The following is a 25351-nucleotide window of genomic DNA, read 5'->3' on the forward strand; positions in this document are numbered from 1 at the left end:
TGGCTATAGCTCTGGATGACCTGAAGATGGGTGACATGATTATTATGCCATCTACTAGGGCTATGCAGGTTAGCATTTAAACACAAATTAGTTCAAGTGAACCATATTCTGACATAACATCTAGAAAGTACGGCTTTGAAAGGCCTGATATGGGAGTAATCTTAGGTGGGAACCACATCAAAAGGAGTAATAATAAAAAAGGATCTCAATGTCAATTCAGATGGGAATCTTTGGCTAAACTTGGAACGACCTCCGATGCACGCCAACATACGCCATGAAATGGAAAGTCAGAAAGAGACTGGTGCTGAGTTTCCTTAGGAGACACAATGGCAACAGCGTAGAGGGGTAGCATACATGGAAAAGGGATATCAGGGAAAGGGAAGGAAAACGCAAGGAGGGAATGTACATTTTGGGAGGCAAAATCGGGTGAATGGAGTGAGGGGTGAGAGCAAAAGGGACAGGAGAAGGAGAGACGATGGAACCATAGTTGTTGGTACATGCAGTAGGGCTCATGCCTCATAGGCACCCATGGCACCAGGCAGAGGGCCATCAAGGTCGAGGTCATCCACGGAGCGGCGGTTCTCGCCACTTTCACGGAACAGATTTGCAAAGTACTTGGTGGCAACCTCGCTCTCCTGCTTGACCTTGCTGACCTCTTGCTTGCGCCTGGCCAGGTCCTCAATGTCCTGGGTTAAACATGCCTGCAGATTGCCAGCGGGGAGCCGGAGGATGCGACGGACTTCAGATGAGATGCGGTTGGCATTTGAATGGACGTAATCCATATCATTAAGAGTTACCGCGATCTTCCGAGACAGACGAGGAGGCAAGGTGGTTGGGATAGACGATAGGACATAGGCAGTGGTCAAAACGGCTTTGATAGGGTTAGCAATTGGTGTGATCTACTCAGGAAAGGCAGAAAGATACTCACCCGCAGCAATAATACTAGGGAGGAACATTCGACGCAGGTTGTTTGGTCCCAGGAATTTGGCGGCACTAAATGCGCTATCCACCCAGCTGAAGCCACCGAAGACTCGGCCACCCAGCACTGTGACTGCAGTCATTGCCACGCCTGTTCCAGCCATCTTCTCCTGGCGCTCCCAGAGACCAGCGATGTCGAAGAAGTCCCATAGTTCCACTTCGGCATCAACCTGTCGGCCAAAGGTATGGCGGCGACCACGACGGAACATCAAGTCCGCACGGAAATTAAGCGGACTGAATTTGTCCTCGCCAACATGCAACAGGCCGATGTTCTGAATAAAGCCGACACCCCGCACTGTTTTTTCTCGTGCGTAGTCCTCGCAGCTAGTCACCGCCGAGGAGATCTGATCGAGCATTGCGAGCTTCAAGTCCTCTGCGTATTGGAATGCCCCAAAGAGACCGGGATACTCCACACCCAGGTCTGCATTGGAAACTTGGGCAATGGTATCAGTCAAAGTGGAACGAGTATGGTTGTACACGTCTTCGCAAGACTCGTCAATAGCTCGGTCGACGCCTTCGGCAAGCTCGCCCTTCTTCTTCTTGCCATTCTCATATGCGGGCTCAAGCTCCGCTAGCTCATCGGTCACTCGTTTAAGCTCTGATTGAGCAACATCACGGTTAACCGTGGCGAGTGAGTTGAGATCTGCAAGTAGATTCAAGAGGTAAGTGCGGGCTGGCGCGAGTTTGGAGCGAGACCGCTTCTCGAGAACGAAGCGTCTCAGAGCACTTTCAAGATTCTCGAAGTCTTGGATCTTCTCCTTCTCCTTGCCCTTGCCCTTGCCCTTATTGGAGTCATTTTTGTCGTCATCTTCATCGTCATGAGGGTCTGAGCCACCACCATCATCGCCACCACCAGACCCGGACTGTGAAACAGCCCCGGGTGGAGCCACCGGGATTGCATTGCTGGACACAAAATGCACGAGTTCGGCAGCCTCCTTGTAGGTGCGCGGGCTGAGCTTGCCAACTTGGTCAAGAATCATACGCTCACAGCGCTGCTTGTCCCGAATCTGATCGAATCCATTGACAACCATGAAAATATAAGCTTTCTCATGAGCAGCATTCAGGATAAACTCCTTGGCCGAGAGGGTGAAGTGGTTGGCCGCGGACACCACAAAAACAACGACATCGATTTCTTCCTGTCGGGCGAATACAGCCGTTGTCTTCAAGGAGTCCGAGTTCAGACCTGGGGCATCAATCAAGGCGATATCGACGACCCCGTTGTTGAGTAGTGATTCATCAATAGATCGCACGTCCTTCACGTACACTTTGCATTGCATGTACTTGGAATTGTCGACCACAATGTTCTCAAGCTCGTTCATGGCGTAGACGTCATAGGTGCTTTCGTCGTTGCGATTATACGGGGTATCCTTGTGTACCGCATGTACCTCCTCAATCCCACCATTCTCTCGAGCATCAAGCACCTCGCAGAAAATGCTAGTGCAAGGTTGTTGATCCTCGGGTAACACCTTCCGTCGAAGGAGGGCGTTACAGAAAGTAGATTTTCCGGCATTCAAGTCTCCCGTGACCAGAACCTTGCTCGATGTGTCCTCAATCCGGTCTCGTAGAGAGAGGAGATGCTTGATGCTCTGGCCGATTTTTCCATCCAACAGCGAGGCGATGGAGGCTTTCTCCAGCGAATGCACCAGTTCGGCCTGTGAAAGCGCACCTAGCTTTAGGTCGAGTTTCAAGATCGAGAACTCTTGGGCAATTTGAGGAGTCATCAACCTCGGTTCAGTCGGTGTGCGACGCTCAGCAGCGGCACTAGATTCACCGAGGTCCTCGACACCCATTGTAGTTGCTGCGCGCTTCGGTTGCGCTGGTCGGGAAGGGGTCTCCGGATCGCTTCCTTTCATTCCGAACTCTGAGTATGTCTGCTGGATTTGTGGCCGTTCCGAAGGGGAAGGAGGAGTGCTTTGCACTGAAGGGTAGTGGGCGGGCCATTGGCGATTCATATCCTGGAGCTCCTTCAACGTCTCGATAGTCCGCGAAATCGCGCGACCAAGTTTGGTTCGGTTTGAGTTGCTAGAAAACAGAATGTAAGCATTTGGCAGGACTGCAGTATGGTTCAAACAATCACATACTAGAGAAGTTGATGGACATGGCTCGCGACAGCCTGTCTTTCATGCTCCACTGCAAAACGCAAGAATCTCAAGGTCAGCCCGCAGCCTTCTACAGCACGGCAATAACCATCTCAATCCGAGTCCACTCACCCGCTGGATTCCATTCGCCAGGGCGCGTCGGAGTATGCACGGGTGTTGGTCGATCCTCCATCAGTCCTGCACGCCAGGCTGCACTTGAGTCACCATCCACAGCATGATCATCCGCCATGCTACCCCCGTATCCAGAATCATTGTTCAGCGATGCCATCAGCGCCGTGGCGCTTTCCGAGGTTGATCCGCTGCCCACAGTCATGTAGGCCGGCGGGGGCTGGAAAGGGCTTCGTTCCTCGTCCTCGCCAGCAAACCGGGATGAGCCAGCTCTCGAAGAGCCCTCACCAGGGAAGTATTCCTGACTCATGGCGGACAGCAGCGACGTTGGTAAGCCATCCGAGAAATTGTTTGGTGATGGGCAGATTTCTATGGAAGGTGACGTGCAGGGCCAGAACAGGTTTAGGGTGCATGTGACTGGTAAGTTACGGCTCCTGTATCAAACGGTGTCCCGCTTTCACAGTCGAGTTGATGTTGATGTCACTGCGCCCGTGAACTGAGAGTAAATAAATTAGGCCGCAACCCCCGATCTCCCTCAATCCACGCCTTGTGCCCGTCATGAATGTGAGTGATTCAACTTCAACCTACTCTGTAGTCTACCTGTTCATGCTCACCGGTTTTGCAGATCGTCGAGTGGGCCTTCGGCAAGCGCATGACGCCTGCGGAGCGCCTGCGCAAACACCAGCGTGCCCTGGACCGAACACAGCGCGAACTAGACCGAGAGCGAGTGAAGCTGGAGAATCAAGAGAAGAAGCTGGTGCAAGATATCAAGAAGAGTGCCAAGAATGGCCAGATTGGCGCCTGTAAGATTCAGGCCAAGGACCTGGTTCGGACACGACGGTGGGTGGTGGCTCTAGGGACTCGTCTACTTGTCGCGCATGGGACTGACTGTGTGGACCCAACAGATATGTCCAGAAATTTTACCAGATGCGCACGCAATTGCAGGCTATCTCCCTTCGAATCCAGGTATGAGTGAAGCCAGCTGATCAGCCCTGCTGCGAGTTCTATAGGTGCTGACCAGCTACCTCACAGACTGTCCGAAGCAATGAGCAGATGATGCAGTCTATGAAAGGAGCGACTATGCTTTTGGGCAGTATGAACCGACAGATGAACCTCCCAGCGTTGCAGCGCATTGCGATGGAGTTTGAGCGGGAGAACGAGGTCATGGATGAACGACAAGAGATGATGGACGACGCAATCGACGAGGCTACAGGAATAGAGGGCGAAGAAGAGGAAGGTGAAGACATTGTCAAGGAAGTCTTGGATGAAATCGGCGTTGATCTGGGCCAAGCGGTTCGTTTCCCTTTTTGGATTCGTGGAGATATGCAGCCTGCTGACCGATCTCAACACAGCTGGGTGAGACACCCTCGGACATACAGCAGGAATCTGCCGGTGAGGCTCGTGTTGCGCAGGCCGTCGGTGGCGGTGGCGGCAGTGCCGGTGATGATGACCTGCAGGCACGATTGGATAGTTTGCGGCGATAATGACGACCATGACCTGGACCTTTTTTTGCTTTCATATCATATACTCTTTTCATTACTGGGGTCTGTAGGGGGTTAATTCCTTGGCGTGGGCCTCTTCTTTCATTGTTGCCTCTTGTTAGCGTACTTGATTTGCAGCTCGAGAGCTGTTGCTGCCTACGATAGCATCGCCTCATCCTGTTCCCATACTTGGTCATCTATTAAATGGAGGGTTATTATTGACTGATCTATCTGATCAACTGACTTCCCGAGCCACATGGTTGATGGAAGAGTCCACGCTAGGCACCAGCTCCGTGTAGGATTCCTGGAACTCCCAGGAAAACGGTCGTACGAAGCGGTGATTGGCATACTTCCACTGCCGAAACCAGGCAAACTGAGTTAGCGTCTCTAGTGATGGTCTTTTCGCTGGATCCATTGCGAGAAGAGCTTGGAGCACATCCCGGCAATCGGGGGACAATGTCGGGTCGATGGGCACATCTTCTGAGAGCATTCTCCTTCGCCGGTCCCAGATTCTTTCCTCGGAAACAAACTGATAGTCCAGCAAGTCAACATCATGACCCTGGGGGGGAGGGGTGTCCCATGGCCAGTAGCCATGGAGAATGCCATATATCAGCACGCCATACTTCCACAGAACTTCCTGACGACGGTCGTGGGGGAGATACGCGTGTGCAGAACACTCATGGATCACGATGTTCGGTCGGTGAAGCTCTCGAGCCAATTCGGGGGACATTTGATACTCCTGGAAAGGGAGCGAACCGCAGATGTTTTCCCAGAAGTCTTCCTCCTCCAGCCCGAATACACAATCACCGAGATCAATGATCGTCACGTCCAGCCCTTGGTCGACTATGATATTGAGGACGGAGAGGTCATTGTGCCAGACATTCATCTGTGCCATGTAGACGATGCCTTCGAGGATTTGTGCCGCAACTTTGCAGGCAGCCATCTCATCCAGCAGAGGCTTGCTGTCCGAGGTAAGCAGATATCTGATGGTGAATGCAGGGAATTGCCGTGAAACATGGTCTTCGTGAAGGGGATATCGGTCTGGGGCCGGGTCCACACAAGGCGACATGACAATAGCCGTGAAACGGTGATGGGTATAGACGGAGTCGAGTTTGGGGAATCTGTCACACCCGGTTAGTAGAAGAAGCACCAGAGCCTCGGGTGGAATGAATCGCTGGGAACTGGCGTCGGGGATCGGTACCATCATGGGCTCCATGTAGCCATCTGTGTAGCCCCCGGTCAGCGTGATGTGCCTCTGGACTTTGATGGCAAAATGCCGGATATTGGCTGGATCGACGTTGTCGCCGGCACGATCGCGAGCGAGATAGACGACGGCAAAAGCTGTACTCCGTTAGCATAATCTGTCAGCCACAGGGGGTGAAGGGGAAAGAATCCTACTTACTTCCGCTCCCAATGAGACCATAGACTTCCACGCGTTTGGTGAGATCCTCACAGAGGTCTCCAAGCTGAGCGTTTGCGCCATCGGTTCGGTTCGGATTCAGAATCTCGATCAGAGTGGAATCCTCTTCACACTGGAACATCTTTCCGTCACTCCGTCCAAGATCGTAGCCATCGAATCCTCGGTGGTCGCATCGGGAGATGGGGTGGTGATTTCGGGCTGCCAATGCACCTGCAAGGCGGCTTTGCAGGATTTGATGGAGAGAAGGATATGTCTGCGACAGGACACTTCCCGGCTCGAGAAGATCTGGAAAACACGACGCAAAGGTGCCGGAGCTGGACAGACTATCCATCATGCCAAAACAACGATAACAAGATACAACGGAATGTTGTGTAGCCATTCACAAACTCTACACTCCAGGCCATAGTGACCGTGTCGTTTATATACTCGAAGGGCCAGAAACCTGCAAGTAAGGCCGTCTATTGATTCAAAGAGACAACAGACAAATCTAGCAACAACGGAGGTCAAGAGCACAAGGAGAACAAAGAGTGGAAATGACGAGTACAATGGGAATCACCCAGAGACAATGCGCCTTTATCCCATGCCGTCAAGACTGAAATGATCTTTGCTTTTGGAAGCGACTCTTGAAGCAACAAGTAAGACTCAGCGACTCCGGATGACGAAGTGGCTAAACACGAGGGTTCAGGGAAGATCGAAGGGGCATCGAAGTCTTTATTGAGCCCGACCGGTGAGGCTCCGGCAACGCTCCACCTGGGTGCAAGGCGTTTTTTCTATTTCCACATATAGGTAGAAAGATTTGGGGGCTGGATTCAGATAAATCATACGCAACTGCTCAGGCGGCCCCCAAATGTAAAATCAGCCGATCGGTCAGCTGCACCCGGGTGAGAAAAGGCATTCATGCTGGTTGAGCTAGTCTTCCCGGTGGCATGCGGCTCTTAGTAGCCCAATCATAGCTGGTGGAAGAGCCGACATGCTGGATGCGCGGCCAAATACCCGGGCAAATTGATCTTCGCATCCGTGGTGAACCCATGAGCATCTGCGCTTCTTTCTGGAACATATAAAGCCAAAAGACATTCTACAGAACACAATGCCCACTTCACCAGCCTTTGGAACATTGATGTGCCACACCATAGCTTCTTCTTTGCTCTTAGAACCATGACTACCTCCCACTTCGACAATGGCGATTCCAAAGCGGTGCAAGACAAACCAATTGGGCCTCCCAGTTTGCCCAACTTGTCTCCTCCCAGTTCCCAACCGGCACAGCATGCGGAGTTCCCATCAACGGTACTTTCTCAGCAACCAAATCAGAGCCTCGGCCTGGAGAAACATCCCTCGTCGGTGGTATATGAAGGGTACCAGTTCTTCAAAGCGGACCCGATTCCGGGTCAAAAGGCAACCTGGACTCGAGTGGAACGCACAGAAATGCATCTCACTCAAAGCGAGTTTTATAAGTTGGTACAGAAACGGGCCAATAAAGTCTCGGCCGCCCAGCAGTACCAGAATCTCTCGGATACTCGGCGCGCCCATGTGAATCAATTGATCCATGAGCAGCGGAGACTCGATCCCTCGGGAGAATGGAGCTGTGTCTACGCCAAGGAGCGTGACCGGCCGGCCAAGGCCCGCAATGCGCATCGCGACGACTATGAAACCGTCTCCATGGACATCATCCTCATGAAAAGACCCATGAAGACCAAGTCCTATCCCAGAACCCCCATGGGCGAACTGGTGGACTTGAATGTCCCACTGCGTCACAACGGAATCGAGGCACACAAGCTCCATCGCATGCAGTCAAACGTAATGTCCCCAGAAAGACGGTCAGAAATGGCTCCGCCGCGTTATCCATCCATGCAAGCTTCGGCGCACCCACTGACACCCGGGACCGTCGTGGGATCGGACTGCGTGGTTCAGGGACCACTCCCTCGCCCAGTACCAGTGACTGGTTCCCTGCGCCAGCTGGACCTGGGTCCGGCACAGATAGTTGAAGGATACGAGGATACGATAGCATTGCATGCAAGGTAAGTCAGTTCGTCTGATGCGAAACCCCATGCTGAGCATTATCCAGTGCGGCTCGGACCCATCGTAACCTCGATTGTGAGTCAGTAGACTGGTCATCCGAAGCAGATAGCAGCGACGATGAAGGCTCCGTCACATCTGATGAATCGCAATCCGATATGAGCTCGGCACTTGACGACGAAGACATGGATTGCGAGTACCAAGGCCCACTGCAGCCACCAACCATCCCCCGGAAGCACTCCTGCAGTCCAACTCGCCGTGACCCCGGATTCGGGGCCCATTATCGCCGACGGTCAAGCAGCCGTCACATTGAACGAAGAGACAGATTGTCGGGACTCAGGTATCACAATATTGAAATGATGCCTGCCACTCATTATGTGTCTGCCAGGCGAGCTCGAAGCTCGAGGGCAGGCATCCAAGACCCCGTTTCTCGGGAGAAAAAATATCGCATCAAACGAATGGATGATGAAGAAATGCGCAACCGACTGCTTGATTGTGAAGCTAGACTGGAACAGTGGGAAAAGGCATTTGAGCAGCAAAGCAGAATCCGACAGACGAATATGCCAGAGCCTCCCCAGTTGCAACGATGTCAGTCTTTCTATGACTTTTCTTCGATGCGCCATTGTGGCTGTGACTGTTCGAAAAACAGCAAGATGGCAAATGCCGACTAGGCGTCATATCCCCACTTTCATGCATGTTATTATGATGTCCTTTTCGTTGTTGTCTTTGAATCTTATTTGGGATATTGCTGTGATTGCTTTATATTCCATTCTGACATGGCGATTGGGTTATTGCCCAGGAGGTTGATTGGGGTGCAGGGGAACAGCGCGTCTACAAAGCTGGGAATAATATGGGAGTTCGAGTGGGGAGATTGTGCAGTGGCAGTATCCTGCGCTCTGGCTTCAATGTTTTATGTTTCTTACTTTCCAGTATCTTTGTAACTTGAAGAAAAAAAGGGAAAAAAAAATTGAAAATGATATATGGGTGGCTTGAGAAGTGCCAATCCAATTGACATCCATGATGCCAAAGGTTGCAGTAACGAATGGCCAAGACTGCAACAATAATTCAAATTCAGCAAAGAGATACCCAAAATGGAAATGGAATATTCATATCACAACAACGATTCGAACATGCCCTAGGATGTTTCTGAAAGCGCTACCTTCTCGTCTTCACCGGCGGCCTGTATAGATCCGAATGCGACCCAATTATGTCATATAGATGCCTTGAAACTAAGGCACCCGCAGATCAGCGGGAATGAGCTGCCCCTCCATCCATCGGATTTCTTTTAACCGCCCGTCCTTCTCTCTTCCCATTTCTTCACATCTATCTTCTTTTCTTTCACATACTTTCTACATAGCCATAATCTATCATCATGCCTCGTCAATTCTTTGTCGGCGGTAACTTCAAGATGTATGTCATTATGCTCCGGCTACCCCGCAACCCTCAAGGGGACCCCTCCATGCCACCTATCACCCACGCACATCCAAGACAGCGCAATTGACCAGCGACTAGGAACGGTGTTGCTGAGAGCATCACCGGCATCGTGAACAACCTCAACGCCGCCAAGCTTGACTCCACCACCGAGGTCGTTGTCTCTCCTCCGGCCCTGTACCTCACCCTCACCCGCAGCCTGGCCGACTCGAAGATTGGCGTGGCCGCCCAGAACGTCTTCGACAAGCCTAACGGTGCTTTCACCGGAGAGATCAGCGTTGAGCAGCTCAAGGACACCAAGATCGACTGGGTCCTCGTTGGCCACAGCGAGCGCCGCGTGATCCTAAAGGAGACCGACGAGGTATGTATACAGCCCTATACAGGTCCCGCGGGGACAGAGTCCAGAGATTACTCCACGATTGGACTTGAAGCTGACATTTGTGCACCAGTTCATCGCCCGCAAGGTCAAGGCCGCTATTGAGGGTGGCCTCTCGGTCATCTTCTGCATTGGTGAGACCTTGGAGGTACGTCATTTGCTTTTTCGGTTACCCGTTTTTTCGTCCCGGTGTGGGTCGTCGGGACATGCGTTGGATGAAGGACTCCCCGCTTACACCCGATTCTTGTGAATCATACAGGAGCGTGAGGCCAACAAGACCATCGAGGTCGTCACCCGCCAGCTCAACGCTGCCGCTAAGGAGCTGAGCAAGGAGCAGTGGGCTAAGGTTGTCGTCGCCTACGAGCCCGTCTGGTAAGAACCCCTGTTTGCTATGCGCATCTCCGCCGGGCAGATCACTCATACTGGTTTTCTTCTCCTTAGGGCTATCGGTACCGGCAAGGTCGCTACCACCGAGCAGGCCCAGGATGTCCACGCTGCTATCCGCAAGTGGCTCGGCGAGAGCATCTCTGCCCAGGCCCAGGACGAGGTCCGCGTCATCTACGGCGGCTCTGTCAGCGAGAAGAACTGCCGTGAGCTCGCTAAGCAAGAGGACGTTGACGGTTTCCTTGTCGGCGGTGCTAGCTTGAAGCCTGCCTGTAAGTGATGAACCCCACTTGATCTCTGATGGGGTCGATGCTAAGCCTTCTCAACAGTCGTCGACATCATCAACTCCCGCATCTAAGGTGTTGCTCTAGATATTTGATACCTCATTACCGTCTCTACCGCCAGATTTGGGTAGTTTGAATGAAGGCCATCGACGGTAGGCCAAAAGCTTTCGAACGTGAGATATGTTGTCATGAGAATATATGTACAATGTTGAACCGCCGATATTTCCCAGTTGGCGGTATATTAGAAGTCCCGACATAGGGTCGTAGAAGTTACAGCCAGTCAAGCACGTATACCGCATCAAGAATGTGGGAGAAACCAAACTGCTTAAGAAGATAGCCTCGCGGCCCTCACGAGGAATACATCACCGATATCCCAACCCCGCGCCAATATGATGGCCCACCAGGCACTGACCCACCCCCCGACGTGGCGGAAGACGCGCCCGGGGACAGTGAGAACGAGCCCGGGCCCAGCCCGACACCCGCACTCACTAGGAGTTCCTTGACCCGGCCCTCCCAGAGCAAGCGCACATTCCACGACTGGTCGATGCGGAGTTTAATGACCGAGTCGTTGGCTTCACCATCCGCTCTTTCGTCGGGCTTGCCGGACTCGGGTTGAACCGGGTCGGACATGAGTGGAGAGGCCGGAGTACCCGGGAGAGAGGCCGAGAAATTATGCAGGCGCATCTTGCGGCGGGCCCATTCAAGACCGTCATCGGCGGGGAATGGGGACTTCTTGTTCCGGCGCCAAAGTTCACAGCCGGCAACCATCTCGCTCTCCCAGCTGTAGACGTTGAAGCCGAAGCGGGAGCTGAAGGCGAGGTTTGGGGAGGCGCGTAGAGAGTATGTGGTAGACAAAGATCCCGTGATGGGGGTCAGAGTGAGTGTTAATGTGTACGGGAACGTGGATATGGGAGTCGGATGGCTGGATGAAGATGACGGCGAAGATGGCACCTCCGTCGCTGCGGGTAAGGTGCTGAATCGCAAACCCGTGGACATGCCAATCAAGGAGGAGACGGGGGAGTAATATGCCTCTGCGCCGGCTGAAAGAAGCGACAATGCAGGCGAGGCATCATTGCGGGCATAGCGAGGATCCGGTCCGAAGTTCCAGAGTCCGCGCCAGCCAAACAGCGCATTGTCCGTGCTGAACAAGTATTCGTTGCAGTATTTCCCGGTATCATGAGACAATTGTGTCAGCATTGACGCTTGTGGTGCCGACTTCGATAGCGGTGGTCCGCGAGTGGAACAGACTGCTAGTGACAGCTGCATGGTCGGAGAAATCCTGCGCAGGAACAGCGCGTATAGTGTAGTAGGCGATGGAAGGTGTAGAGACGCATGAAGAAGCGTAGCCTTTCGATGCGCCACCTCTTCTGCGGTCGAATCTCCATGTTTGCGCTCCGAAGATCCTAAGCGCGATCCATCATTGAGACCGGGAATGCTGACGCCATCCAGAAGCGAGTCCCAGCCCCAGGTCTCCACGGGCGCCGCAGGCGCTTGTACTTGACGATATCCAGGAGAGATCTTTCGCAGTGGTACCAAGGCGCTCCGACTGGGGGTGTTGTGCAATGGCACCGTGCTGAAGAGGTATGATACAGATCCATCGAGCAATCCTACCGTGCCGAGTGTGTAACTCGTCGCAAAATGGGGAGTTGAGAGCGAAGAGAGACGAACGCGCAGCCGTTCCGGAGTTGAGAAGTCTAGGATGGCTGTATTCGTCACGTTAACATCGATTCAGCGCGTATCCCTGAAGCCAAACGACTTACATTGTGTAGTCGTGGTGAGCGCGGAGTACGAATTGTCGCGGTTCCAATTCGTCGCCTCCGCAAAGGCGAGCTGGATATAGTCCATAAAATCCAGCATGGTCTGGACTCCGACCCTTGTCGACTCACTCGTAGACTGGACGTGGGAAGTAGAAGTGGGCGCAACAGCGGAGAGCAGCTGGTTTCCATATCGGGGCTAGTAGGCTCAGATAAGCCCGGCACTATCGTTGATCCGAAGAAAAAAATGCCACACTCGAGTGTGCCTCCGCAACGAACCACACCTTATTTTCTTCACCAGCTCACAATGCCTCGTTCAAAGCGTGCGCGCGTCGTCCACGAGTCGAAGACGACTAAGAAGTCTCACAAGGAGCAGACTCGCCGGTTATACGCCAATATCCGGGAATGTGTTGAGGAATATGATCATTTGTTTGTCTTCGCGGTGGACAATATGCGAAACACCTATTTGAAGGATGTGCGCACCGAGTTTGCAGACAGCCGGTACGTTATTTGTGCTGGTGATTACAGGAGAAACCCCCGGGGGACCAGAATTGCACCACAGTAGAGCTATTTTACGAAAAGTATCAAAGACTGACTCGATATCTCTAGTCTCTTCTTCGGCAAGACCAAAGTCATGGCCGTCGCCCTCGGCAGCAACCCTGAAGCCGAAGCCGCTCCCAATTTGCACCTCCTTACACCCTATCTATCCGGTGCAGTCGGTCTGCTCTTCACCTCGCGGGCCGCCGAATCTGTGACCAATTATTTCGAGAACTTCCGTCCACTGGACTTCGCCCGCGCTGGCACTGTGGCCACTCGCTCGTTCGTCATTCCCAATGGCTTGGTCTATTCTCGTGCTGGAGAGATCCCTGCTGCGGATGATGAGCCCGTCAGCCACACGATCGAGCCTGCGCTGCGCAAGCTGGGTGTTCCGACCCGACTTGTGAAGGGCAAGGTCATGCTCGAATTGACCGACGACCAGGAGGGCTATCAGGTGTGTCGGGAGGGTGAGACTCTGGACTCACGGCAGACTACCCTGATGAAGATGTTTGGTGTCACTTCGTCTGAGTTCAAGGTGGATCTCAAGGCCTACTGGTCTCGGAGTAACAACGAGGTCAAGATCCTGGATCAGACCGGCATGGAGGTGGATGCGTAGATGTCGATCTTCTTTTTTTTTTCCCACTTGGGCTGTGTGCCTCCGACCGCTGTGTGGTTGGCCAAAAAAAAAGATTCTCATGGGCATCTTATTGGAGTTATGGGTGGGCGCTTTTCATTTCTCCCAGATATATTTAACAGTGTTTTTTCTCTTGAATGTCCTCTTCCGGGAGATGCAGTCTCTTCCGCCGATTGATGATGTGCCTATGATCATGGATACCAAATTGGATCAAAAAGCCTACTGCTCTTGGCGTCCACCACCTGTAGGAAACCATTACTTGATTTCTGTTCTAGCTAGCAAAGTGCCTGCTTTCAGTCGTAATGGTCCTTACCTGGTCTTACCTGAGCCCGCAGAGATATGGATTTCCATCTGAAAGAAAATTGGCTCGACTAAAATACATACTTACCCCCGGGAAAAATTGGGTCTTGTGGACAAGACCAGCACACTGGAACACAAGTAGAGAAATGGAATATCGAGGGCGGGAAGAGAAAAGAAAAGACGGGAATACAGAAACACTCCGTGAGGGTTTGGGCTAGCTCCTGGCGGTGTATGTGCGTGCCAGAGCAAGCAGAAGTCCAGATTCCACGGGATCGTTCAGAGCGTAACAGAGTAGCGCGAGTTCGGGGGCAACTTTGAATAGCTTGAGCTTGACGTCTCAGGCCGATTTTCAGTTGTATCGGCTCTCATCTTACCCCTTTTAACCTTGTGAAGAAAGGAACATGCGTGGACAAAGCAGGGGTACCCACCAGCAGACCAGGGCTGAGGAGGGAAGAGACAAACAAGATTTAGTATCGTCTTCTAGAGCGAGGGTCATCGTAGCCATCATCTTCGCGGTGTCGCTTGCGGCCGTAGTCCTCCCGGCCACCATATCGGTCGCGGTCGCGATCCCGGTCACGGTACCGGTCTCCATTGCGGTCTGAGCGATCACGGTCTCTGTAGCGGTCACCATCGCGGTCGTCACGACGGTCACGGTCCGAGTAAGGGTCTCGGGGCCGAACGGGCTCTCGGTTGCTGCCAGTTGCACCACGATCGAATCTGCCTCCACCACCGTAAGAACCTCCCCCGAAGCCTCCGCCGCGTCCACCACCTGGGCCGGAGGGAGCATTTGGTGGCGCCTGCCCGCCAAATCCATTGCGACCACCTTGGTAGCCAATTCCTCCGCGAGGGCCGAAGCGGTCACCGCGGAAACCTCCTCCACGGAAACCTCTGCCTCCGAATCCACCTCGGAACCCACCGCCATACCCACCAGGTCCGGATGGCGCATTGAAGCCGCCAGGTCCAATGGGCCGTGACGGCATTGCCTTGGTATATCCACGGCCTCCAAGGCCACCACCAAAGCGACGAGGCTTCCAGCCCTTGGTGGTACGACCACGCTCGACATCCACCAAAACCCGCCGATCCTTGATCCGGAGCCCATCTGTCTCTTTGTAGGCCGCTGATATCGTGGTCACTGTGTTAGCGATATATTCTCTTACCACAACCCGGATATGGGAATGCTGCAAATGCAGGCTAGATGAATTTGACAATGATACCTTTCATATCCTTTTCACGCTCGTAAACGATAAACGCATAACCTCTGTTAGGCCTTTTCGCCGCTTTTGGCGATACAGTGTCCTTAACAATGCGGATCTGGAAAAAGATTTGTGAGCAACATAGTTGTCAATGAGAGGGCTTTAGAGCATCTCACTCTCTCAATAGGACCAAATCGGCCAAATTCTCGCTCCAAATCCGATTCTTTCACGTCGTAACTAAGGCGCGCAACGAAGAGAGTTTTGTACGGATCCCCTCGAGCTTGAGGATCTTTCTCTGGGTTGACTTTGACGTTCAAATATAGGTTAGCAAGTGAAGTCAAGACTAGAGGAGCAAGATATCTCGACGCATACAGTCTTGGAGCCCTTCTGTCAGCTGGCTGGCTAACTGCTCCTTCTTCTCCAACTTCTGGCGCCATTTCCGCTGGAGCCAGCAATCGGTCGCATTGTAAGGGGATTCCTCTTCGAATTCTTTCGCCGCGGGGAGAAACTGGGCGACACCGGAAATAGTACTTTTCTGGACGTCCTCCGGCGCGCGGTCGCTGGGAGGGATGTAGCGAAGAGGTGGCCGGGGCTGGAACAGTGCCAGCAAGGGCGGGGGCAGCTTGTCGGTCATTTTGAGCCCTCAGCCCGTTGCACAAATGGTGAGGTCAAGGTGAAAGTTGAAGCCTGAAGAACCATCAGGAGCGTCGCGTCTTGTGGTCGTAGCAAGGGAGCATCCGCTCTAGGCGCCTTAGGCGCGTTATCCGAATTTGGCGCTGGCTCACCGCCCTCGCGTGCACCAGAAAATGTCCCGATGGAATTGGCGATTCGCAACGGTAGACACTCCAATTGCGATCATGCCAGTCAAGGGACTCAGAACCGTCACCTCAGCCAGGGTTTGTACAGAGGAGACTTATCTTTTTTGCAAGAGCTAACCCAGTGACTTTTCCAGAATGGCGTCGGTGCTTTCATTCTACAATGCAAGCGCCTTGATTTCCATTACTGCAACTACGGTGGCAGCTCTCGGGGCATGCTGTGAGTAGTTCCTGGATTGATTTCTGCAGTTTCCGATGGATATTTAACTCAAGTTTCAGTTCCTTCCTAACCCAGACCCTTCCCGAGTTCGCCCGCGAGAACCCCCAGATCGAAGTCCGAGTATCACCACGACATGGAAAGCACCCCGTTATCAAGGGCCACTATATCAATGGTCGGGAGAAGGCAATCTGTGTCAGAAATCTCGAGCCTAGTGAGATCCTGAGGAAGGCCATGATTCTTAAGGACGCCAGTGGGGAGAAGTTGAAGCGCACCAAGAAGCCGGTTACGAGTTTGAACGAGAGCGTGCGTGGCATCTGGTCACCCTACCACGGTGATCTGCGGGGTGTATAAATTATCATGGGCGTTTCTCTTTAACGGCATTTATTTTCTGGCAGGGGCTGTGGTGTTTCAAGCGACGAAGCCCTGCTGTTGCATTGTACTGTATTATTCAACTGGGTCAACTTTCCTTTCTCTGTTCATGTTGCTTCCTTGCTGTCTCAACATTTCCAAGGGCATCCTTCTACTATCCATGTGTTTTGTATGCCAGTCTACAGAGCACTTTCCTTGAAGTTCAGGTTGACAGACAACCATGTCCGGTTGGTTAGATCACACTGTAAGATTATGCAGGTAGAGATCTTAGGATTGTATATTTGGCAAGTCAACAATTGAAATTTGGTTAATATGTCCAAAAAAAAATCCCAAATATTTACCAAGAAATGAACCTGATGAAACAAGAAAACGCCGTTCATTCCATGCATCTTGGGTATCGACGAGACAGAGAAAACGCAAGACGGAAACCAAAGAACACCCTTCCATCATGCAAGTATGTAATTTCAATGGTTGTGGGTGGCATCATAGATAGAGGTGGAACATGGATGTTGGTGCACTGACGGGCTTGCCACAGTCCGCAACTTGGCACTTGGAGAACGGTTTGGTCCTTTGAGGCCCGTTTGTTTTCTTAGCCTTGGACTTTGACCGATTTTCGGCACAATCACCGCAGTAGACCTGGAAGAGTGTTAGGGGTAATCCTTCCAATAGAAACTTGGTGGCAACAAACATGTCCGCACTGCTTTGCAACCCATATCTCCTGCTTCTTTCCTTCCCCTATGCCAAGTTCCCTATTACAGTTTGGGCAAATGGCGACATCATCCTCTGCCAATGTACGGGTAAACCCTTGTGGTGCAGGGCTTGGAGCCTTATAAGTGTCGCGTCGTCTATTCTCCGGTCGATTGGACGAATCCATGGAAAATGACGAAAGTCCGTAATCAAGAGAAACATCAGCAAAATTGGCATTAGCCCCAGAGTCGTCACTGCCAATATACAAGGTCTCCATTTGTCCCAAATTTGATTGAGGCCTCAGGTTGAAAAACTGTAACGAAGGCAAACGGTATCCTCGGGAGTTATTTGGTGCCAGTCCCCATTGTTGAACTCGATTAGATGCTTGCCGGACAATACTGTTGTCACTAAGCAAGGGTATTGGATTCCACCTATCGCGCTGTGGCTGGCGGACAGTGGCTCGAACAAACTGGACTTCTGGACTGCTGGAAGGCCCTTCGGCTGGGTCTCCAGACTCGTCCTCTTCTAGATCCACCACATTTGCCATAATATCTCTCCCAAACCGGGGCAGCCTTGAAGTATTAGACGTTCGGCTTTCCGAGTCTCGGGGCTGCCCACGCTGCGGAGGAGTCTCTGGCTCGTTTGTCAAATCAATCACATCTCCCTCAGGGGCTGTCGATTCAACTGGATGCCGGAAATCGTAACCTTCACGGGGCGGCCTCAGCGGTGGCAATAGAGCAGGCCGGGAATCCACTCTTTCGGGTCGGGGAGGATGGAAATGACGATGCCATGACCGCTGACTCCCCTCACCAGATTCCTGAGACATTTCACGATGAGTTCGCTGGATCCGTAAAGAATACTATTAGCCGCCTGGTCATTTTCCTATCAGTTGCCCCGCGCTTTCTGGGGTCCTTACTCACCTTGGACCTGGCGCCCATGAATTGGACGCCAGGTTCGTCACTCATATCAGGATTGGAGTTGAAAGGGGTCAAGAAAGGGGGCACAGTCAGGCAGAGTGGCAGGCCGACTGACCATGGGAAAGTACAAAATAAAGCAGCACCGTGGGCGGACATGATGACCACCCTCGAATCCCAAGGCGGTGGGATTCTGCCACAGTGTATATGGGCGGTCTGGTCCTGCCGAATCAAAAGGCGGTGATAACGGGGCAGTTGGAAGCAAGTAGAAGAGAGATTGAAAGGGGAATTGGAGGGGGATGGATCGCTTTTATGATTAGGGTCTGGGGATATACTGGCATTGATGCCAGAATGAGCCATGACCATTTGTCATGGGTGAAAAAGAGATAAGAATTCGTGAGAAGACGTTTGAATTTTCCTGCATGAAGAGCTGTTGCTGTGAACGTAATACAAACACCGTGGAAACTCAATCCAGCTCTAAAATTACATATTTTATCCCAACTGTCACGACTATGCTGCCAGCACTGTGAGCGCACCGCTCTCATTCAAGGCCACAATGCTCTGGGCTCCAGATCCCCAAGTAACAGCCACTGCTGGGACGGCGCTCCGCAATGGTTCCGACCACGACTTCGAAGACTTGTTGAATTGGTGGACAGTCAGTCCACTGGGTCCACCAGACAGAAGGAACTGTCCAGTGTAGTCCCAGAAGATCGACTTGACTTGGCTTCCGGTGTCCAGCACCTTGGTTTCTTGGGAGCTTCGCAGGTCCCAGACTGAAACGGTGGTGGATTCCGCAGCCGCCGCAGCCAGGAAAGTACCGTTCTCAGAGAAGAACAGGCATTTGACAGGACCAGACATCGCATAGTCCGCGGCAGCAGCTCCAGACTTAACGTCAAAAATCTTGATATGTCCATCCGCGCCGCCAGCAGCCAAAAGATGACCATCGGGGTGGAATTGTACAGATAGCAAAGCTGGCCAATGTTAGCTCTGTTGTATTTTCCATAATATACAAAGCGGAGAAGCTCACCTGTATCACTGAAGATTTGAGTGATCACGCTGTTAGTGGCTAGATCATAGAGCACGTAGCTCTTGTCAACGCCGACCGAGGCAACAATGTCGCCAGTCGCATGCAGGGCAACGGCTGTAACCTCGCCAGCATGGGAAGTGAAGCTTGCGACCTCGCCTCCATTCTCGAAAACCTTTACTGATCCGGTCGCTGAACCGACAACGGCCTTGTCGCCGGCCCATGTGGCATCGGTGACTGGGCCATCTGTCTTGAGAGTATGGACCACGGTCTTCTGTGAAAGAGAATAGACACCAGCAATGCCATCCACACCACCAACGAGAGCCAGGTCGCCGGTGGAGTTGACTGACAGGGCACGGCTACCGGGATAAAGAGGTTCGGAAGTCTCAGCGGGCTTGTACGCGGAGATGGCATCGCTTGTGGCCCAGCCTTCAGGGACGGGGCGCTTGCGGCGAGTCTTTGAGAGACTACATTCAGAATAATTAGAAGGGCGCAAGACTTTCGCAACAGATAATGTCAATCAACTTACGCAGCCTGTGTGTTCTCAACTCGCTCCAGCACAGCCTGGGGCAAGCCTTCAGAATCCACCTGCATAGCCTCACCACCAGCTGCGGGGCGAGTAGCCCCAACACTGACCTTCGAGAGCGCATCGCGAGCCTCATCCCGCTCCTTTGTCAGTCGCGCGATCACTCGCACGGCGGCATCATGCTGGTAAAGGGCCGCACTAAGCTCTCGTCGTGTCTGTGCCAGGTTTTGCTGTAGGGTATATGTTTCGAGAGCCAGCGCATCCCATTCCTCCTGGAAAACGCTAAGCAGTGACGGAATGGAGGTGAGGGTCGGTGGCCGAGGGCGGACAACGCGCTGGGACTTGATGTCGATGAGCTCGTCGGCGGAGAGCTCCTCGCCGTTCACAGGATCCTTGCCATGCTCAGCGATATATGCTTCAATAAGTCGCTTCTCGAAAACACTGCCTACTTGAATGTTAGAGGGTTGCCTTGCGCGACAGACTGCTGGGGAGACCTACCGCTCTTGGGAGAGACGACAGGCACTTGAGGTGCCTCTCCAGAGACTGCGATGGAAATATGGTGAGTCAAGTCCTGATACCCTAGCTATAAAACAAGATTGAAGACCCAACACTTACTTGCGCACAGCATGATCAATTGGAGTGGATGGAGGAGGGTGGATGTGGAGGAGCAGACGCGAAGCGGCTCCTTTGGACTTTTCGATGTGTCCCGTTGCGGTTTAGCGCCCAGCGAGCTGTTCGCGGCTGCTCTGCGTTGATCGAGACGGCGCCCGCTTCGACATCGTCAATCCCCTCAGTTTCCTCACTGGCAGGGGACAGCGCTGCCCAGGACGCAATGGCTTGAATTCCTTGCATTGATCCACTTATTTGTCCTTCACAAAGGACATCCAGCATGAACTTGACTTGACCACCGAGCACGCCGCCGCGACCATGTCGAAAAATTCCAAGCTTGCCTACGGTACGCTACACCTTTCTTTCTTGCCAGACTCATCTGATCTTTATTAGATGCAAAGGAGCCTGCCTTTCTGCAGAAGCTCCGTGGCCAGTATGGCAATATGTCCGGTCGCCTGGAACGACCTGTCGAGCGAGCTCGAAAAGCCAGAGATCCCAAGAACGACGAGGACGATGCGCCTGTCTATGTCGACGAGCAAAGCAACGAGGTAATCTCCAGGGAGGAATATAAGGCTCTGGTAGAAGGCGACGCCAGGAAGCAGAAAGAGGACGACGCCTCCACGAAAGACCCAACCACGGCTGAGGGAAAAGACAAGACACAGCCCTATGCAGAATCCACCGCTACTAAGCAGAGTAACCTTACCGAAGTCGGTGGTCAAAGAAAGCGCAAACAAGCCAAGGTGGTGGGTGAGGAGGATAAGCCGGAGGCTGAAGAAGCGCAACGCAAGACGCCAGTTTCTCGGAAGCCCAAAAAGGCAAAGAAAATCAAGCTCTCCTTCGATGAGGAATAGTTGGTCATCACAAGGAGGGTTGGGGTATAATAGGCCCCAGGTGGACTCAAGAACATACAGACTTTGAATACTGGTTGATTCATAATGAGTCAAATCCACAACCCGGACAGGACAGTGCCAAATGTAACAACGCAGCAACCCCTTAGAATAAATTAAAAATATAAGAGTTCTCGATAATAACAAGACTTTACAGTAAATAATCATATATGCATCTCATAGGGCGCCATTTCATCATTCCCATACTACTGGCCTCGGCCGAGGGGGCGCGCTGTATTCCCCGTTTCTAAGCAACTTTTTTTTCTCCGTCCAAGCGCGCTTTCTCCCCACAACTTCTCACGTCGCTGAAACCACGAGAACTCTTGGACGGGTATAGCGCCAGTCAAGATGCCTGTGGTCAATGTGGACGAGCTCGTGCGCCTACAGCGGAAACCTGAGGACATACGAAATGTGGGTGGTGCCCCTCCATGCCACCTCTGATGTCAGCCGCGATATACTAATACCCAGTTCTTAGATTTGCATTTTAGCCCACGTTGTAAGTCCTCCAGGCCATTCTGTCACTCTGTGTTCTCACTCGGACTCTTGTTAATCTTCGGATCTCTTTTTTAAATCCTACCAGGATCATGGCAAGACGTCTTTGACGGATAGTCTGATAGCCACTAATGGGATCATTTCACCCAAGCTTGCGGGCAAGATCCGCTACCTGGACTCTCGACCAGATGAGCAGCTCCGAGGTATTACGATGGAGTCGTCGGCCATTTCGCTATTTTTCTCTATGCTCCGCCGTCCCAGTCCGGAGGCCGCGCCCGTGCCTAAGGAGTATTTGATCAATTTGATCGACTCGCCGGGCCATATTGATTTCAGCAGTGAAGTATCCACCGCTTCACGTCTCTGTGATGGTGCAGTCGTGCTGGTTGATGCTGTTGAAGGTGTCTGCAGCCAGACCGTGACCGTGCTCCGACAGACCTGGGTTGAGCAGTTGAAGCCGATCCTGGTTATTAACAAGATGGATCGCCTGGTGACGGAGCTCATGATGAGCCCGAGTGAGGCTTTCTTACACCTGAGCAGACTATTAGAACAGGTCAATGCGGTCATTGGTAGTTTCTACCAGGGTGAACGTATGGAGGAAGACCTGCAGTGGCGCGAGCGCATGGAGGACCGCATCAATGCTTCAGCTGCCAAGGATAAGACGAAAAAGCAGGCACTGGATGACGAATCCGTCCAAAGCATCAGTGAGGCCACTGAGTTCGAGGAACTCGATGATGAGGATCTTTATTTCGCCCCCGAGAAGAACAATGTGATCTTCTGCAGCGCCGTTGATGGCTGGGCTTTCACGGTTCGGCAATTCGCGGCGATCTATGAGAAGAAGCTCGGGATCAAGCGAACTGTTCTAGAGAAGGTACTCTGGGGTGAATACTACTTAGACCCAAAGACAAAGCGCGTTCTGGGTCAAAAACATCTGAAAGGCCGTGCTTTGAAACCTATGTTCGTCCAGCTGGTTTTGGACAGCATCTGGGCGGCTTATGAAGCCACAACCGGGGGTGGGAAAGGCAAAGGGTATGTCCATTATAAGAGCGGCTTATTTTACTATTGATACTCATGCTCGACAGGGATCCGGTCTTATTGGAAAAAATCACCAAGTCGTTGAATATCACGATTCCGCCTTATGTGCTACGCTCTCGGGACTCGAGGAACATCATGACTACATTGTTCTCTGCGTGGCTGCCTCTTTCAACCGCAGTATTGGTGTCTGTGATTGAATATCTCCCAAGCCCACCGTCTGCACAGGCTACTCGACTGCCGGGCATGATTGAGTCATCGCCAGGCTCAGATCGTGTTTCTGAAGATGTTAAAAAAGCTATGGTGCATTTCAAGACTGGTGCTGAGGAGCCCGTTGTTGCATATGTCAGCAAAATGGTCGCCATTCCAGAGAGTGAGTTGTCTTCTAGCAAGAAGCGAAGTGGTACTACCATGACTGCCGACGAGGCTAGAGAAATTGCCCGCCGCAAGAGAGAGGAGATTGCGAAGATGCAAGCTGAAGCCGGCGGAGGACAGGGCGATGATTTCGCCCGGATGACATCGGCCTTCGAAAATACGTCCCTTATCACGGAGACAGAGGAGCCGGAAGACGCCGGAGAAAAAGAAGACCCCGAGCATCTCATCGGATTCGCTCGACTGTACTCAGGTACTCTTACAGTTGGTGACTCGATCTACGTGCTACCACCGAAGTTCTCTCCCGCCAACCCACACGCCAGTCCCGAGCCAAAGAAGGTTACTGTCACGGATCTCTATCTACTAATGGGCCGAAGTCTTGAACCTCTGCAGTCAGTCCCGGCAGGTGTGGTATTCGGAATCGGTGGGCTCGCAGGCTATGTGCTCAAGACAGGCACGCTTTGCAGCCAGCTCGAAGGAAGCATCAACTTGGCCGGTGTCTCACTAAACACTCCACCCATCGTGCGCGTTGCGCTTGAACCAGCCAACCCAGCAGACTTGGGTAAGATGGTTACAGGTTTACGGCTCCTTGAACAGAGCGACCCTTGTGCGCAGTACGAAGTCCTCCCAAGTGGTGAACATGTTATCCTTACTGCAGGTGAACTGCACTTGGAACGCTGCGTCAAAGATCTTCGTGAGCGATTTGCTCGTTGCGAAATTCAGACCGGAGAAGCGATAGTTCCCTATCGAGAAACTATCGTCCATGCCGTGGAGATGGCCCCTCAGAAGAACCCAGAACTTGGCCGTGGAGCCGTTCTGATGGTGTCTTCCTCTAGGCAGATGACTGTTCGTCTACGCGTGCTGCCATTGCCAGCGGCAGTCACTGAGTTCCTTTCCAAACAAGTGGGCACTATCAAATATCTTCAGTCCGAGAAGCGCAAGGAGATCCACGCCGATGGGGCGGTTGAGAATGAACAGGTTGACTCGACTGACGCTGATGCTGTGGGCGAAGCACGCGAGGCCAATATCTTGTCAATGGAGGACTTCAGGACAGAGTTGGACAAGGTGTTCAACGAAGACGTCAAAGAAGACAAGGAGCTATGGAAGAACGTCGTCAACAAGATCACTGCATTTGGACCGCGCCGCGTCGGGCCCAACATCCTGGTAGATGCCACAGCAGTCAACACCTGCGAGAAATTGTGAGTTTGACCCCATCAAAGGGAGGTACTATCATAGCCCTTTTTCAGAAGAACTAATAAAGCTATCCACAGCCTGGTTGAAGACCCGAAACAAACCATCAGCGCCTCCTCTAACAGCGACAACCATCAGGCTCTTCTGGTCCGCGACTTGTGCGACAAAATCGCTTACTCCTTCCAGCTCGCAACAGGCCAAGGCCCTCTCTGCCAAGAGCCCATGCAAGGCGTCGCCGTGTTCTTAGAAGACCTATCCGTGCAAGCCAGCTCAAACGACGACCTCGATATGGGCCGTCTGACCGGCGACGCCATCAAGCTCGTTCGCGAGGGTATCGCACAGGGCTTCTTGGACTGGAGTCCCCGAGTGATGCTTGCAATGTATAGCTGCGAAATCCAAGCAACGAGTAAGTCCCCAATGTCCCTGAATAGCAGATATCTCTAGCGTGCAACGCAACTAACATACTTCCCCTAGCCGAGGTCCTGGGTCGCGTCTACGCCGTGATAACTCGCCGCCGCGGCCGCATCCTTTCAGAAGTAATGAAAGAAGGCACACCCTTCTTCACCATCCTGGCCCTCCTCCCCGTTGCCGAGTCCTTTGGCTTCGCCGAGGAAATCCGCAAGCGCACGTCCGGCGCTGCGCAGCCGCAATTGATCTTCGCTGGCTTTGAGGCGCTCGATGAGGATCCTTTCTGGGTGCCTGCTACGGAGGAGGAACTGGAGGATCTGGGTGAGCTCGCAGACCGGGAGAATGTTGCAAAGAGGTACATGGATGCCGTGCGCACTCGCAAGGGGCTGGTTGTGCAGGGGCGGAAGTTGATTGATGCCGAGAAGCAAAAGACATTGAAGAAATAGAGGATCTAGAGCTCTCAGCGTTTCTATGCATATGTACGTTGGATGACATAAAAAATGGAATGGTTTTCTGTGTTCAGTAGGTTGAATGGAACTAGAGTGGATGTAACCCCCGAGTTATCTTTCCCGTCACCGTGGATTCAAACAGGGAAGAAGTAGAGGGGGGGGTTCACGAAGGATGAGAAATCCACGTGCGATTCCGGAGAATCCGTCAATCTTCCTCCATTGACAAACACAGCCCGACATGGATGAGGTCTCGACCGTGTATACTAAGGAGGGGTATTCTAATGCCGACAGGGCCAATTTTGTCTGAGCATCATGGTGGTATGGTACACTGCATTCAGTAGCCAGGACAGGGCGAAGGCGTCGGTAA

At 52.6% G+C, this 25351-nt stretch overlaps 13 protein-coding genes across 13 annotated transcripts; 7 read left to right on the forward strand and 6 right to left on the reverse strand.

Moving 5' to 3' along the window:
• Positions 1 to 509: 509 nt before the first annotated feature.
• Positions 510 to 3495, reverse strand: N7459_003271 (mitofusin; the record flags this gene model as incomplete). Its single annotated transcript, XM_056942455.1, has 4 exons — positions 510 to 871; positions 929 to 3000; positions 3060 to 3108; positions 3189 to 3495. 4 exons carry the CDS (start codon positions 3493 to 3495, stop codon positions 510 to 512), a joined length of 2790 nt encoding a protein of 929 aa, XP_056802338.1.
• A 248-nt stretch (positions 3496 to 3743) lies between these two features.
• On the forward strand, positions 3744 to 4669 carry N7459_003272 (ESCRT-III subunit protein DID4; the record flags this gene model as incomplete). The annotated part of the gene is made up of 5 exons (XM_056942456.1): positions 3744 to 3749; positions 3811 to 4025; positions 4091 to 4151; positions 4218 to 4478; positions 4538 to 4669. 5 exons carry the CDS (start codon positions 3744 to 3746, stop codon positions 4667 to 4669), a joined length of 675 nt encoding a protein of 224 aa, XP_056802339.1.
• A 232-nt stretch (positions 4670 to 4901) lies between these two features.
• Positions 4902 to 6417, reverse strand: N7459_003273 (Protein kinase domain-containing protein; the record flags this gene model as incomplete). The annotated part of the gene is made up of 2 exons (XM_056942457.1): positions 4902 to 6007; positions 6069 to 6417. 2 exons carry the CDS (start codon positions 6415 to 6417, stop codon positions 4902 to 4904), a joined length of 1455 nt encoding a protein of 484 aa, XP_056802340.1.
• An 824-nt stretch (positions 6418 to 7241) lies between these two features.
• N7459_003274 (uncharacterized protein) lies at positions 7242 to 8770 on the forward strand (the record flags this gene model as incomplete). The annotated part of the gene is made up of 2 exons (XM_056942458.1): positions 7242 to 8101; positions 8149 to 8770. The coding sequence occupies 2 exons, from the start codon at positions 7242 to 7244 to the stop codon at positions 8768 to 8770; spliced, it is 1482 nt and encodes a 493-aa protein (XP_056802341.1).
• A 701-nt stretch (positions 8771 to 9471) lies between these two features.
• On the forward strand, positions 9472 to 10648 carry N7459_003275 (triose-phosphate isomerase TPI1; the record flags this gene model as incomplete). Its single annotated transcript, XM_056942459.1, has 6 exons — positions 9472 to 9509; positions 9612 to 9891; positions 9980 to 10054; positions 10166 to 10278; positions 10348 to 10562; positions 10620 to 10648. The coding sequence occupies 6 exons, from the start codon at positions 9472 to 9474 to the stop codon at positions 10646 to 10648; spliced, it is 750 nt and encodes a 249-aa protein (XP_056802342.1).
• A 274-nt stretch (positions 10649 to 10922) lies between these two features.
• Positions 10923 to 12431, reverse strand: N7459_003276 (mitochondrial distribution and morphology protein 10; the record flags this gene model as incomplete). The annotated part of the gene is made up of 2 exons (XM_056942460.1): positions 10923 to 12277; positions 12335 to 12431. 2 exons carry the CDS (start codon positions 12429 to 12431, stop codon positions 10923 to 10925), a joined length of 1452 nt encoding a protein of 483 aa, XP_056802343.1.
• A 204-nt stretch (positions 12432 to 12635) lies between these two features.
• N7459_003277 (ribosome assembly factor MRT4) lies at positions 12636 to 13481 on the forward strand (the record flags this gene model as incomplete). The annotated part of the gene is made up of 2 exons (XM_056942461.1): positions 12636 to 12829; positions 12938 to 13481. 2 exons carry the CDS (start codon positions 12636 to 12638, stop codon positions 13479 to 13481), a joined length of 738 nt encoding a protein of 245 aa, XP_056802344.1.
• Positions 13482 to 14266: 785 nt separating this feature from the next.
• Positions 14267 to 15626, reverse strand: N7459_003278 (U1 small nuclear ribonucleoprotein 70 kDa; the record flags this gene model as incomplete). Its single annotated transcript, XM_056942462.1, has 4 exons — positions 14267 to 14916; positions 15014 to 15110; positions 15169 to 15296; positions 15365 to 15626. 4 exons carry the CDS (start codon positions 15624 to 15626, stop codon positions 14267 to 14269), a joined length of 1137 nt encoding a protein of 378 aa, XP_056802345.1.
• A 223-nt stretch (positions 15627 to 15849) lies between these two features.
• Positions 15850 to 16378, forward strand: N7459_003279 (mitochondrial 54S ribosomal protein mL43; the record flags this gene model as incomplete). Its single annotated transcript, XM_056942463.1, has 3 exons — positions 15850 to 15888; positions 15945 to 16027; positions 16087 to 16378. The coding sequence occupies 3 exons, from the start codon at positions 15850 to 15852 to the stop codon at positions 16376 to 16378; spliced, it is 414 nt and encodes a 137-aa protein (XP_056802346.1).
• Positions 16379 to 16879: 501 nt separating this feature from the next.
• On the reverse strand, positions 16880 to 18156 carry N7459_003280 (putative RING finger domain protein; the record flags this gene model as incomplete). The annotated part of the gene is made up of 3 exons (XM_056942464.1): positions 16880 to 17032; positions 17085 to 17942; positions 18004 to 18156. The coding sequence occupies 3 exons, from the start codon at positions 18154 to 18156 to the stop codon at positions 16880 to 16882; spliced, it is 1164 nt and encodes a 387-aa protein (XP_056802347.1).
• Positions 18157 to 18507: 351 nt separating this feature from the next.
• Positions 18508 to 20175, reverse strand: N7459_003281 (uncharacterized protein; the record flags this gene model as incomplete). The annotated part of the gene is made up of 4 exons (XM_056942465.1): positions 18508 to 18968; positions 19025 to 19488; positions 19551 to 19995; positions 20163 to 20175. The coding sequence occupies 4 exons, from the start codon at positions 20173 to 20175 to the stop codon at positions 18508 to 18510; spliced, it is 1383 nt and encodes a 460-aa protein (XP_056802348.1).
• A 299-nt stretch (positions 20176 to 20474) lies between these two features.
• On the forward strand, positions 20475 to 21007 carry N7459_003282 (DUF4604 domain-containing protein; the record flags this gene model as incomplete). Its single annotated transcript, XM_056942466.1, has 2 exons — positions 20475 to 20502; positions 20550 to 21007. The coding sequence occupies 2 exons, from the start codon at positions 20475 to 20477 to the stop codon at positions 21005 to 21007; spliced, it is 486 nt and encodes a 161-aa protein (XP_056802349.1).
• Positions 21008 to 21391: 384 nt separating this feature from the next.
• On the forward strand, positions 21392 to 24981 carry N7459_003283 (GTPase RIA1; the record flags this gene model as incomplete). The annotated part of the gene is made up of 6 exons (XM_056942467.1): positions 21392 to 21454; positions 21519 to 21539; positions 21624 to 22561; positions 22615 to 24135; positions 24208 to 24533; positions 24602 to 24981. The coding sequence occupies 6 exons, from the start codon at positions 21392 to 21394 to the stop codon at positions 24979 to 24981; spliced, it is 3249 nt and encodes a 1082-aa protein (XP_056802350.1).
• Positions 24982 to 25351: the final 370 nt, after the last annotated feature.

This window comes from Penicillium hispanicum (assembly GCF_028827665.1).
Source record: "Penicillium hispanicum strain IBT 35686 chromosome Unknown utg000003l_segment0_segment0, whole genome shotgun sequence".
Classification (NCBI taxonomy): domain Eukaryota; kingdom Fungi; phylum Ascomycota; class Eurotiomycetes; order Eurotiales; family Aspergillaceae; genus Penicillium; species Penicillium hispanicum.